Here is a 13,343-nt window from a genome sequence, read left to right as displayed (position 1 = left end):
GGGCTGGGGCTGTTGGGGACCTCAGGCTGTCAATTCTGAACTTTTAAGTGTGCAAGTTCTTGTCTTGCAGTAGGCATCTCATCCTCTCTTCCTTCAGGTCACTTATATGCCCTTCTGTGTCAGGAACTCACTAATTACTTTGAAATAGATTTCTTGAGGTATATGATGCTTCTTTTGTCACTTGTGTGTGCACTTTTTCGATAATTTCTACCTGTGTTGCTTTATACTTGTTAAGGTCATTGGATGGCTACAATTTTTCAGTTTCATTCTTTAATAAAATACATGGTATCTAGGAATTATAGAGACTATAGCATGCCTAATATGTATTTCTGTGTGTTTACTTGCTTCCTTAGGACAATTCTAATTTATACATGGTAATGGAGTATGTTCCTGGTGGTGAAATGTTTTCACATCTAAGAAGAATCGGAAGGTTCAGGTAAGAGTATTAATGACATAATTCCTTTAAAAAGGCTTTTGTTGCTAATTTGGGAATAGGGTTTCATAAAATTTGTTACTATTGAAGAAAATATTCTTAAGGATAAGTGCATTTAAATTACACCTCTTTCAGTGGACTTAAACTAGTCAGGCAATGAAAAACTTGTGATTATTTCTTATTTTTCAATTACTTAGTGCAGGAACTAGTTATTTATGCATGATAGAATCTTGGAATTCCTATGCCTATTGTCACCAAAATTGATGATAGTTTCTAAAAGTAAAATTAAAAGTCTACGCTATGTATTGTGGGATATGTTCATCTTGATTTGCATGTGTATTTTAACTGCAAGACTTAAATTTAGGGAATGAGTGTATCAATTCTAAAATGCTTGCTTTTTAAATCTTTTTTTTTTCTTCCGTGTTACACAGTAAAAGAACCAGTTAAAAGATACTTAATTTGTCTATCCCTGGCAGTTACATGGTTGTTTCGGTATCTTAGCATAGCATTGGGATACTTAATATTCTTTTAATTCTTCACAGTGAACCTCATGCACGGTTTTATGCAGCTCAGATAGTGCTAACATTTGAGTACCTCCATTCATTAGACCTCATCTACAGAGATCTAAAGCCTGAAAATCTTTTAATTGATCAGCAAGGATACATCCAGGTATGATATTCTTCATGTATTTAGGGACTGGAGTCTTGTCTCACAGTGTAGGGTTAGGTAATTCTAGCAGATGCGTTTAGAATAAATGATCTGAAGCTGGTTGACATGTTAGCATGTATTCAGGGAACATTAAAATGTCCTACTGCTTAGTAATGGTAAAACCATTGGATTGTACTTCCTCTGACTAAAATTAAGTTTGCACAATGGAGCTGTCTGCAGCTGAGCAAGTAGTCAAGATTTCCCTTGGGGTCTGTGGTGAGAAGTAGGTGATCACATGGCTATGTTCATCTGACCTGTTTTACGCGTCTGCCCTAGAACAAGATGAAAGGTGCCCTAAAATGTCTGGTTCTCTGTGTTGTCTATGCAAGTAGTTTAGGATAACCATCTTGGGTGTCAACATAGACAGTGTAGTATTTAATTTCAGTCAGATGAATCCTGCCTCTGGAGGGTCCTAACCTTCTTAGCACATCTGGAGTAAGAGCTGAGTTGAGATCAGATCAGAACTGCAGTGCTGTAAGTGACGACCTTGGATTTACAACAGTCTCTCACGGCACCTTCTCATCTTCCTTTTAGCTCTTATGGTTTTGACCTAAATGGCAAATGGGAAGGCGGTATACAGCAACAAGCACTCTGCAGTGCTTTGCAGTTCTTAAACTACAGAAGCACTTCTTTCCTCATTGTGTCACCTTTTGCCATAGCAGAATCTAACAGGAAAATAATAATTAAAATGTTTGAGAGAAGTGGAAAGGATTCATATCTTACGTTGTTTAACTGTAAAATAATTTTGCGTGGAGAATAAAATAACACTGTAGGGATAAGAGAAATACAAGTTCTATTAATGTGGTTGGGGAGCACCATTACTTAACGCTATGAATGGCTTACTCCAGAATTGGTGACTATATGTGTTTGTGATGGTGAGCAAACTGCAAATGATGGGTCCAGCACTCACTCTTCCCATGTGAGGTTGGTTCACTTCTGCTTCTAAACAGAGAGGTGTTTGTGTTCATATGTTGATACTGCAGCTCCACCTAAATTTTGTTTAGAAACTCTGTTCATTTGTTTTTGAATTTTAAAGCAATTACCATTTGTCCCATTCTGCAGCATTCTTCTTACATAGACAAATGTGCTTTCACAAACACAGAAATGATTCTTTGCTGACTGAAGCAGGTCTGTCTAGTCAGCACATCACCCTCTCTGCTCAGTTCCAGCTGTGATTGCTGTTGTTTCTACCAAAAATGCAGCAAAGCTGCCTTGATAGTTTGGAGTTTGTCTTGTTTAATTGTGACACTAGTGCATCAGAAACATTGGCACAGGTTATTATGTAATTAGCAATTACTATCATTGTGGTACAGTATGTTTTCTCGGGGAATAGGTTGAAAATCATACCAAGGAGGAGGAAGCAAAAGAAACAGATCCCAAAACAAGCATAGACTTGATAGCTTGAAACTGATCCCAGAATTTCACATGTAACTCCCTGGCTCCCATATGTATTCCACAATATGGTCTGGGAAGAATCATGGAGAGCATGATATCACATGCAAAGTTCTAAAAACTTAATGCAGAAAACATGACAAGTGGAATAAAGACTCTGTAATGACCAAGAGCTTGCCATTTGTGAAAACAGTTACTGCTGCATTTCCCCTCCCCAGTCCTCAAATAAACAAGCTTGACTGACGATGCTATCAAAGATATTCAGAATCAGGAGTTACTGGAAGACCTCTTTAACGTTTTTTATTCCCACACTAACTTCACATATATCCTTTATATACTTAGGCAGTAAACTTCTAAATTTACAAGACTGGCAGATAACTTGACCCTTTTTGTGATTAGTTTATTTGTTAACTAAAGGAAAAGATCAATATCCTGTTCGTAGTCATGTTCTTTAAGCTTACAGCAATATAAACAGTCTGATGTGAAAAGTATTAAGAAAAATTATTAATGTAATTTCAGTACATGTGGAAGATTAGTAAGCCATAGTTCCTGCTGATTTTTTAAGTTATAAATAGAAGCTTGTGTGAGGGGGGAAAATATCTATTTTGTGTTATTTATTAATTTTATCATGAGAAACCTTCTATCTATCTGAAGAAGTATAGAAGGACTATAGAAGTATCAGAAGGACTGGGTACTGACTACATCTGACTATATGATACTATGTGATCTGAGAAACAAAATTTTTCCACGGTGTAAAATAGCTTTCCAAAATATTTCAAAAGTACTTAAATTTAAATTTCTTTGTAGAAATGCACTTACAGTCAATTCCTTTTTTCTGATGACAGGTCACGGACTTTGGCTTTGCAAAAAGAGTAAAAGGAAGAACTTGGACGTTATGTGGGACTCCAGAATACCTGGCACCTGAAATAATTCTCAGCAAGGTACTTTGTCTTGTTATTCAGCCATGCATTTGATGCAGTTGAAACTTACCACCCAGTTATTAAACTCTGAGGGATAAACAATTGCTGATAATTCCAAAAATTAAGTCTTGACTAGTCAACTCTTTATGAATTACACAAAATGCAATCATTGTGTTGTAAATATTTTTTTAGTATACTAAAACTTACTCCAAAGCAGGGATTTTCACATAACTGTACAGAACTTTCTACATAAGCTTGCCATGTAACTTGGGGGGGGGGAAGGAATCTAAAGAATCTGTAATTAGGTTATTTAGCTAGCATCCATGTCAGAACAGCAGATCTGAGTGATTATGTTCTGAAGTGTTGATGGACTAGAACAGGAGCTCCAGAAGTAAAAAGAACTGTATATTGGATGAATCAGTAGTTATCAAATGACTTAATAGAGTGTTTCAGGTTTAAGGCACTTTACATGAAATCAAACATTACAAACCACTGGTTTTATACATAAAGTACATGCAGTCTAAGCTTACCATTGATCCGTTTGTGTCTAGTACTTGCACTAAGTGTTAGAATACAGAGGAAGTATTATTTATCGTATATTCAACTGTAGACCTTAATGTTTTGCAAAGGAAAAATATCCATATAGTTTATGGAATTTATGATATAAATAATCATAATGCATAATGTTGAATTATGCATTTAATATGTGGCTTAATTAAATACCCTTTGCAGGTCTTTAAAAGTAAACCAAAAATACTTCTATTTGGGGAGAAAATGTTCATTATTTGCAGCTTTTTTGCTGCTATGCAGCTAAAGAAGCAGAAGAAATTGCAATGAGTCTACAAATTCTCCATAGTAGATTTTTTTAGGAAAGACTGAGTCTTAGCCCTGAGCTTTGAAAAAGATTTCAAAGAACACATATAAAATTGATGGGGTTGGTGGGGTTTTCTGTCTTTGTTAATATTAAATAGGATCTACTAATGCTTTTATGTTCAGGCTTTAAAGATCAGATTATAAATGACTCTGTAACAGCTAATTAACTAAACTTTTAAGCTCTCCTGGCTAGTTTACTAAATATCATAGAATCATACAATCTTTGGGTTGGAAGGGACCTCTAAAGATCATCCATCCTAATCCCCCTGCAATGAGCAGGGACATCTTCAACTAGATCAGGTTGCTCAGAGGCCCGTCCAGCCTGACCTTGAATGTTCCCAGGGATGGGGCATCTACCACCTCTCTGGGCAACCCTGTGCCAGTGTTTCACCACCCTCATTGTGAAAAATTTCTGCCTTACATCTGGTCTAAATCTACACTCTTTTAGTTTAAAACCATTACCCATTGTCCTATTGCAACATGCCCTGCTAAAAGGTCTGTCCCCATCTTTCTGTTAAGCCCCCTTTAAGTACTGGAAGGCTGCAATAAGGTCTTCCTGGAGCCTTCTCTTCTCCAGGCTGAACAATCCCAACTGTCTCAGCCTGTCCCCATAGGAGAGGTAATTCCATCCCTCTGACCATTTTTATGGCCTCCTCTGGACCCTCTCCAACAGGTCCGTGTCTTTGATGTGCTGAGGGCTCCAGAGCCGGATGCAGGACTCCAGGTGGGGTCTCACCAGAGCGGAGTAGAGGGGCAGAATCACCTCCCTTGACCTGCTGGCTACGTTACTTTGGGTGCAGCCCAGGCCTTCTGGGCTGCAAGCGCACATTGCCGGCTCATGTCCAGTTTTTCATCCAGCTTTTCATCCAGCAGGATCCGCAAGTCCTCCTTGGCAGGGCTGCTCTCAATCCGTTCATCCTACAGCCTGTACTGATACTGGGGGTCAATATGAAAATATGAAAATGAGCGTTCTGAAATACAGATAATCAAGCAAAAAAAGATGATAGTATACAGTATAGAAAGTATTGTTGTATTGAATGAAATTTCCCTAAGCTTTGAAAGAAGTTTCAATCATTCTGTAACAAGGTTATTTTTATTTTAAATAAGTAAATAAATAAATTGTGCCCATTTCTGTCACTTCAGGACTCATGTCAGTGTAAAGACATCACTGAAACTCAGCACAGGAATGTGTGCAAAACTTTTCGCTTTTATTAGTTTCACTGTCATCACTGTATTAGGTTTTAAGTATATTGCTGTTGGAATCTGTGAGCTTCAGTTTGAACTACATTGTAAGTCTGTATTAAACAATAATGCATTTGCTTTCTTTGTACTCGATAGATATATATTGAAAATATTAAAGTATTTTAGAAATGGTACTAACAGTGGTATTTCTCATTTTATCCAGGGTTACAACAAGGCAGTGGATTGGTGGGCATTAGGAGTGTTAATCTATGAAATGGCAGCTGGATATCCCCCATTCTTTGCAGATCAGCCCATTCAAATTTATGAGAAGATTGTGTCTGGCAAGGTGAGCGAAGGCTCTGTGTATTTTCACAGATGTAGCTGTTTGTCTTTGCAGAACCTGTTTTTTGTGTGGAGTAGGTGTAGAATTTACTGGCTACTAGACGGTGAGAAATGTGGAAAGAATACGGGAAAAGTTTTTTAATGAATACTTCTTAAGTACAGATATTGTTACAGTAAAATTAAAAATCAAGGTTCTAAAAATCTATTCCCTGCTTTCAAATTTAAAATGCAAGTTCTTAAATTTACAGACATTGTGTATTATATCCTTTAATGCTTGGATAAAAATGATCTAACAACCATTAACAACTATTTAGCTGTACGCTTAATTTGCCTAACTAGTTTCTTTTCTAGAAACATTTTTGTAGCTTTTGAGAAGCTCTAAAGAGTTTCCATAATTCATAGCAGGTTTCTTTACTTCTGCAGTCCTGTAGTTCAAGACATGTCTAACACTCTGTTCAGCTTTCACTGTTGTGTAAAATTCTTAAAAAGTGTTTCCAACTTTTCCCTTTTGTTTTTTATGGATATCTCTTAGTATGGCAGATAGCACAAAAATGTGATCATTCTGCTGTTTCTCCTGCCAGCCAGTGCTGTCTCTTCATGTTTCTTTATGCTCACCTGATTTGCTATGATTCTTCTCTTCCTTGTCGCTGTGTAACACATGCTGTGCCACATCTTACGTACTTCTGTAATTCTAATCAAGGGAAGTGCCTCAGTAGGCCCTGTGGTACACTGCAATGAGAGAGATTCCTGTCTAGAACCTTATTTAAAATCAAGAAGGTGGTTGCTTTTTGAATGACTGTAATACTGTGACCCTTCAGCTGTTTCCACAAATATATGGGATTCATTTACAAAGATACAATTTAAAAAAAAATATTTATCTTGCAAACTAAAAAAACCCAGCATTTTTTTGCAGTTTTATGTAATTTACTTGACACTTGTACTGTTGATCATCTACCTTTTTTTAATGATTCCATGGATGGATGATTGCAGAAACAGCACTGGACTTGAACTCTGGAATCTCTAACATTCAGTCCTCAGCTAGCAGTGTGTTTCCTTTATAACCTGAAGTCTTTCATTTAATGTACCTCATGCACTTATTTCTCTACTTAAAAAATTGAGTTAATATTTCCTTACTACTCAGCTGTCTAGGTATTATATACATTAAAACCTGTGAATTTCTTATGTACTACAATAGCGTCATATTGACAGGTAAACTGAATCAATGATCAGACCTCTTGATTTCACAACGTGTTCTTATGTTAAATTATTCCAAGTTCTGCAATTGCATCATAACTGATCAGCTGAATATAGAGAGTGTCAAACGCTGAGAATATGGGCATGACAAATACACCTTTCTGTCTGTTCCTTTCCCCTTTTCTCTACCATCTCAAATGGTGTCAGTAGAGTGTTTGCTAGTAACACCCTATGTAATTGCATCCCATGAATAATCTTCAAATATTTCTTAGCCAGGTTTGAATTAACTGTATTGGCCAGTCACTCATTTGTGTGCTATCTTCAAATAGTGCTGTATTATTTATGTAAGACCTTTGATGTTGGGGTATTTAGTTATCAGAAACAGATTATAGTACAGATTGAATTTTCATATATGATTGCTGAATGTTCAGTTATTTCAGAGCATATCTATATATTTATATATAGGCTATATATACACTATACTGTATCTCCTCTGTGTGTGTGTATATATATCTCTCATCTAATATAAAAATTTGGTCCTGGTAAACAGTTGAGAATGCCTCGAGATGATGTGTTGGTGAGACACCAAGTTAAGTTTATCTTTTATATCATTCTTACATTAAATTAATATTTTTCCCCAACTCAATCAGATCTAAAAACTCTCCGTTCAAAAATATGGTAGATGGACAAGTTGATAAAGGCTCTGTGAAATAAATACATGTGCAACAATAATCATCTCTCTTTTCATGCATTCCGACTTGATTTGTTTGTAGATGAAGACTAGAAAATTACCCCAATGTTTCCTTTTGTATGAACGTTGTTTTACTTCACAGGGGGAAGAATCAAATTTGTATATTGTTTTTAATGTTGCGGATGTATAATTTTAGGTAAGGTTCCCATCACACTTCAGTTCAGACCTAAAGGATCTTCTAAGAAATTTACTCCAGGTAGATTTGACCAAACGATATGGAAATCTCAAGAATGGTGTAAATGACATAAAGAATCACAAGTGGTTTGCAACTACAGATTGGATTGCCATTTATCAGAGAAAGGTAAGACCCTTCCAGATCAAAACTATTACACGTCTTTAAGGGGTTGAAGTAAAATTTCTAATTATTTTGTTTGTTTTTTGCTTTCCTAAATCTGTCACTTTTCATTAAAATGAGAAAAGGTGAAAGTAGTTTAATCTTTAAGACTTTGAAGAGTATATATTGGTTAATTATGTCTGTTTCTTGTTGGTATTTTATCCTGGACCTCTCTGTGTATGTTCATGTTCTCTTAACACGTGTTGTGCTTTAGTCTATTTCTGGAATATCTCAGAATGAGCCATCTCCTGCCTCTCTAGCTTTTTATTTAACCCCTGTTATAGTGGCATCTATAAATACTCCTCCACAGCAGAGAGAAATCTGTTTTCCTTTCCAGCTAGTTCTTAGCAATCAGACTGTGCTTCTGGAGACTCTGTGGAGAAGCTCTAGTCAAAGCTAGAGCTTTTCTCTTTCTGCTGAAGAAGTATGCTCCCTCCTTTTTGCTCTTGCTTTATCTATGATTGGGACAGGATCAGCTGTAGAGAGTATCTACTCAATCCTTAGTGCCTACTGAGGAGTTTTTGTCTTCTGACACTATGCTTAATTGACTACAGGTCCATAAACTGTGGCAATGGGAAGAGCCCTGGTGAATGCTTTTTTTCTGGCATTTTTAGAACGGTTTTTCATGCCTGACCAACATGACTTTTAACGTGGCTTTTAGAAAGTCCACATCCAGTCTGCGCTATGAACTTAGGACCTGCGTGAGAATGAAAGCAACAGAGACAATTGGGAATATTGTCAGAGCACAAGCAGCCATTAACCTGTCGGTTAGATGGGAGCACATTAGTAGCTGCCAGGATGAATGAAGCAGAGCTGGAGGAAGCTGGGGAAAGGGATGAGGATGATGACAATTCAGTCTAGGTCTGTCTTCTGGTAGCTCCAAGGCTCCCTCTCCCACTGAAGGTAGAGTCAAAGTTAAATATCTGTAGACTAGTGAGTTACTAGAAACAGATTCCTAAGAAATTATTTGTTCTCTTAAATGCAGCCACTAAATTCTTGCAGTTTTTTCAATAGACAACAGTAAAAGACTAAAATAACTTAATTGTTGGTATCCCAGAAGACTCGGGTGGAGAAATAATTTTGTGTCTAGATATTGGTGAAGAGGTTAGAGTTAAGCGATAACATTTGAAGGAATTGGTTTACATTGTTGAAATGCTAACAGTCTTGACTATAGAGACATGAACTTGCTGATGACATGTAACAGCAGTATTTTAAAGGCCAAACCTAAATACCAACAATAGTTTGTAAAAAGAAACTGGTTGTTTGGCTACACAAACTGACAGTACAGTTGTTGTAGTATTCACTAATGTATTAATTACTGGAAGACAGGGTACAATTAACACATCATATATTCTTTGTATTAAGTGTAGGTGTTTTTAAGAAAAGATTCCCCATTGCAGAATTGTAATTATCTGTTCTTTGCTTTCCTAATGCCTGTTTACAAGGCAGATTTATATGCACTGAGTTTCATTCGCCAGTATGCTGGCTGGGGACACCCAGGCCCTATAATATTAAATCAGACATTTTAATACTGTGCTAAATATTCTTAGCATTGCTAGTGTACTGCTGTAGAGAATTACTTTCACAGAAACAAGAAATATTTTTAAATGTGAAGTAGTAAAGTCAGAATAGTTATTGCTAGTTTTAAAGGATTGTGAAAACTGAAGCTTCTAATTATAAGGAATAAATACTGTAATACTAAGGGTCTGAAACAACAGCATGGATTGTAATATCATTTAGGCAGTCGTAGAAATACAGCTATAAACTTATGAACTGTTTATACCAGCTTTTCACAGTGGCTGTTACCACAGCATGTATTTTCCTGAAAAAACAGTGTTCCTTAGCAGCTAATGTAATATGAATAATTTGTTATGCTACCGTCATAAGTGAACCAGTCAACTACTTAATATTTCAGATAAGATCAAGTCTTGTTTTCTTTGTGTGTTTGCACAGCTCTTTATTAAAATACTGCCTGATAATATGGTTGTACTTAGGGCCAAACAGGTATTTCTATTATAAACCAGTGTAATCTCCTGCAATCTCTTTTTAGCGATTTCCTTAGTGAAGATAATAGGAAAAAGTCTGAGGCATCTCATTTGAACATGTTCTAAAATTCCATCAGTAAATAAGATATTTCTTGTGCTCTAAGCTTTGTTGCAAGACAGTAATTGAAAATCAGGTTGAGAAGACACAGGGACAGAATTCAGGTAATGGTAAATGAGTGGCTTTGTAGGCTAGGTACATACACAGACTGTGTATTCTCTCAGGATAAATCACCTAAACACGTGTATTGTTTTAGGAACAAAAGGATACACATATGACAACTGTAGCACAGTCTATAAATGCAGAAAGTTAGTGTTATTTCTGGCGGGTATATAGAGTTATCACCCAAAGTCAACAGAGTTTAATTTGCATTGGTTTGTGCTGTACCTCTTTAATTTACTGATTTCCTCACACACATACCCGTGTCTTCGGTAATCTACCTGGGGCAGGGAGCAGTTCCGTGGTTGCACAGTGTGATCTGATCCCCTGCCTCAGCTGGAGCCATGCCTGCCCTGCTTATCTGGCTCCCCACCGTGCTGCCTCTGGCACACATGCTCCTTGCAAAGTCCCAGGGAGAGATACTCGTCTGATTACTTTGCATTTCCAGGTTAAATTTGCATCACCTCAATAATCTTGCTTACCATAAAGGTGGGTAAATCAGGCACCTGTCAAATGAAAAAGAGGAATGCGGTACTGATAATCATGCCTCCAACTCCAGTTTGTCCAAGACCTGTTGCAGTAGGCTTCTCTCCTTCTCTCTGGTCTTCCATTCTCTCTGGTTCCTTCTGTACCATCCATTCTTCATCGTTGCCTCCCATCAACCCCAAACCCTGCTTATTCCTTCTTTCAGCATGCAGCTGATTCTAAAATTTAGGTTATTTTTAAAAGTAATTAAGCTTAATTTTGAACCTTGAGGTGTGATAGACTAGAAGGATTAAGATTTGAATTAATATTAGCTGACTGAAGGTGGAATTTAGTAGTCTGTTCCCTAAAATAGCATTTCACTATCTGCAAGTTGGGAACAGCGCCTTTATTTTCTTATTTTCTTTTTTTCTTTATGTTTTTCCCCCTGACTCTAGGGACAGCATAAGCTGTTAGCCAGTATGTCCCTGTGCAGACCCGTATCCTCATTTAATGGCATCTTTAGTTTAACTTCCAAGATGAGTAGAGGCTGAAGTGCACTAAATTGGGACAGAAAGATTGAGACTGTTAAGTTGTAGACCCAAGGATTTTATTGTAAGGTCAACCTCAAGAAGCTGCAAGTTCCCTCAACTTTAAAAAGCAGCAGTTAAGGGTGTCCTGGAAAACGACTGGCTCCAATACCTGAGTGTGAATGGCCTACTACCATACAGTTGACATGAGATGCACTGAACCTCAAAGCTAATCGAGTATATATGTGCATCTGAGAGGATGTGCAGGTGGCCTTTACCAGAAGGGGTTCTCCATCATTAAAGCATTAGAGCTGCACTGGCTTTCTGTAAAATCTTTTAGTGACCCCTTGAAGTCATTCCTGGTCTCTCAGCTGTGGCCTAGTTTTGAGAAGGATTTCACTTCTCACTCAAGGTCCTGGGAGGAACCTTGTAGGAGATGCAGAACAAATTGTTTCCAACTTGTATTAGGTTAGTTTCTATTTGGAAATAGACAGCTGTTGGTAAGTAGGAGAGGAGAAGTAAGTAAGTAAGGAGGAGAGGGATTCCAGACTGCCCTGAGATTTTTGTGTAGTGTTGATGGCAATCGCTCTACTCCCACCATGACCAGGCAACTGTTACATGCAGCCCTTGCCACACTGGGAGCTGCACCATGCAGCTGATGAGCTGAGGGAGCAGGGTCTCATCTGCAGGAAGCAAATCATAGAATAGTTTGGGTTGGAAGGAGCCTTTAAATGTCATCTAGTCTGAACAGGGCCATCTTCAACTCAATCAGGTTGCTCAGAACCCCGTCAACCTGACCTTGAATGTTTCCAGGGACGGGGCATCTACCACCTCTCTGGGCAACCTGTGCCAGTGTTTCACCACCCTCATTGTGAAAAATTTCTTGCTTATATCTAGTCAAAAACTACCTTCTTTTAGTTTGAAACCATTACCCCTTGTCCTGTCGCTACAGGCCCTGCTAAAAAGTTTGTCCCCATCTTTCTAGTATTAAGCCCCCTTTAAGTACTGAAAAGCTGCAATAAGGTGTCCCCAGAGCCTTCTCTTCTCCAGACCTAAACTTTGTTTTGAAGTAGAAGTAATTTTTTTTTTATTGATCTTTGTCAGTGAGAGATTAGTATTTTTCAACTTACATTCATACATCTAGGCCTACACCTTCTTAGGCTGGTTTTATTTGTGCCACGACTTTTCAACTGGTTCACTGTACTACTTGGTTTCTTGGCAGGATTTGAAGAGTAATGGGAATATTGTTGTGCTCATTATCACAGTGTTAAATCTAAAGGTATTAGGCTGATAACATTTCATGTGTTTCCCCCCTCCCTACCCCCGCCAAATACAGGTAGAAGCTCCGTTCATACCAAAGTGCAGAGGCCCTGGAGATACCAGCAACTTTGATGACTATGAAGAAGAAGATATTCGTGCGTCTCTAACAGAAAAATGTGCAAAAGAATTTGCTGATTTTTAGTAGGAGTAAGAGGACAAGATGACATCAGGGCTCACATTGGGATCTTTGCACTCTGTTAACAGATGAGGTGGAGCTGAGACCATCATATGTCAAAACAGTTACCTAGTTACTTCATTCCACAAAGCTGACTGAGGTCTTTATTGCCATCTTCCATGTGTGCAGTTTGCACCAACCCTTCTAACTAGGCACAATTAAGCAAGCACTGTTTGTGCAGTAACACAGAATAATAGACCACTTTCCTACTTAACTTTGGTTTCTGTCGTTCTTTGTTTCTGTGTATTGTTCATTTTCCCCCTTTAAAATGAAGTAGTTTTTTACCCAAGAATGCTCCATTTTATTTTGAATAATGTATTATTTGTGTGAGTGAAATGGAAGGTGTTGCGGCTAGTGTGATTTAGACTGAAGTGAAAGATAAATGTTGCTTCTAGTCTGTGCCAGCCAATAATTCTTGTCTGTCTTGTGTCTGATGCTACAATTTATAATAATTTTTTAGTAGCTCAGACTAAACCTAGCCAACATTTTTAGCATTTTTGAAGGTAGTATTTATCGCCATATAAA

At 37.6% G+C, this 13,343-nt stretch overlaps 1 protein-coding gene across 2 annotated transcripts in view; it reads left to right on the top strand.

Moving 5' to 3' along the window:
- PRKACB (protein kinase cAMP-activated catalytic subunit beta) overlaps positions 1–12,785 on the top strand; it is a gene marked incomplete at both ends in the record, with an annotated part of 71,211 nt that extends 58,426 nt beyond the window's left edge. For both annotated transcript variants that reach the window (XM_082002663.1, XM_082002662.1), the window contains 6 exons: positions 354–436; positions 976–1,102; positions 3,379–3,474; positions 5,732–5,854; positions 7,932–8,096; positions 12,660–12,785. In XM_082002663.1, the coding sequence (XP_081858789.1) occupies positions 354–436; positions 976–1,102; positions 3,379–3,474; positions 5,732–5,854; positions 7,932–8,096; positions 12,660–12,785 (720 nt within the window). The remainder of the gene's footprint in view (positions 1–353; positions 437–975; positions 1,103–3,378; positions 3,475–5,731; positions 5,855–7,931; positions 8,097–12,659) is intronic.
- Between the last annotated feature and the right edge of the window lie 558 nt (positions 12,786–13,343).

This window comes from Phaethon aethereus (genome assembly GCF_964289735.1).
Source record: "Phaethon aethereus genome assembly, chromosome: 8".
In the NCBI taxonomy this organism is placed as follows: Eukaryota; Metazoa; Chordata; class Aves; order Phaethontiformes; family Phaethontidae; genus Phaethon; species Phaethon aethereus.
Note: the sequence above shows the minus strand (reverse complement) of the source record. Positions and strands in the feature narration are given on the sequence as shown.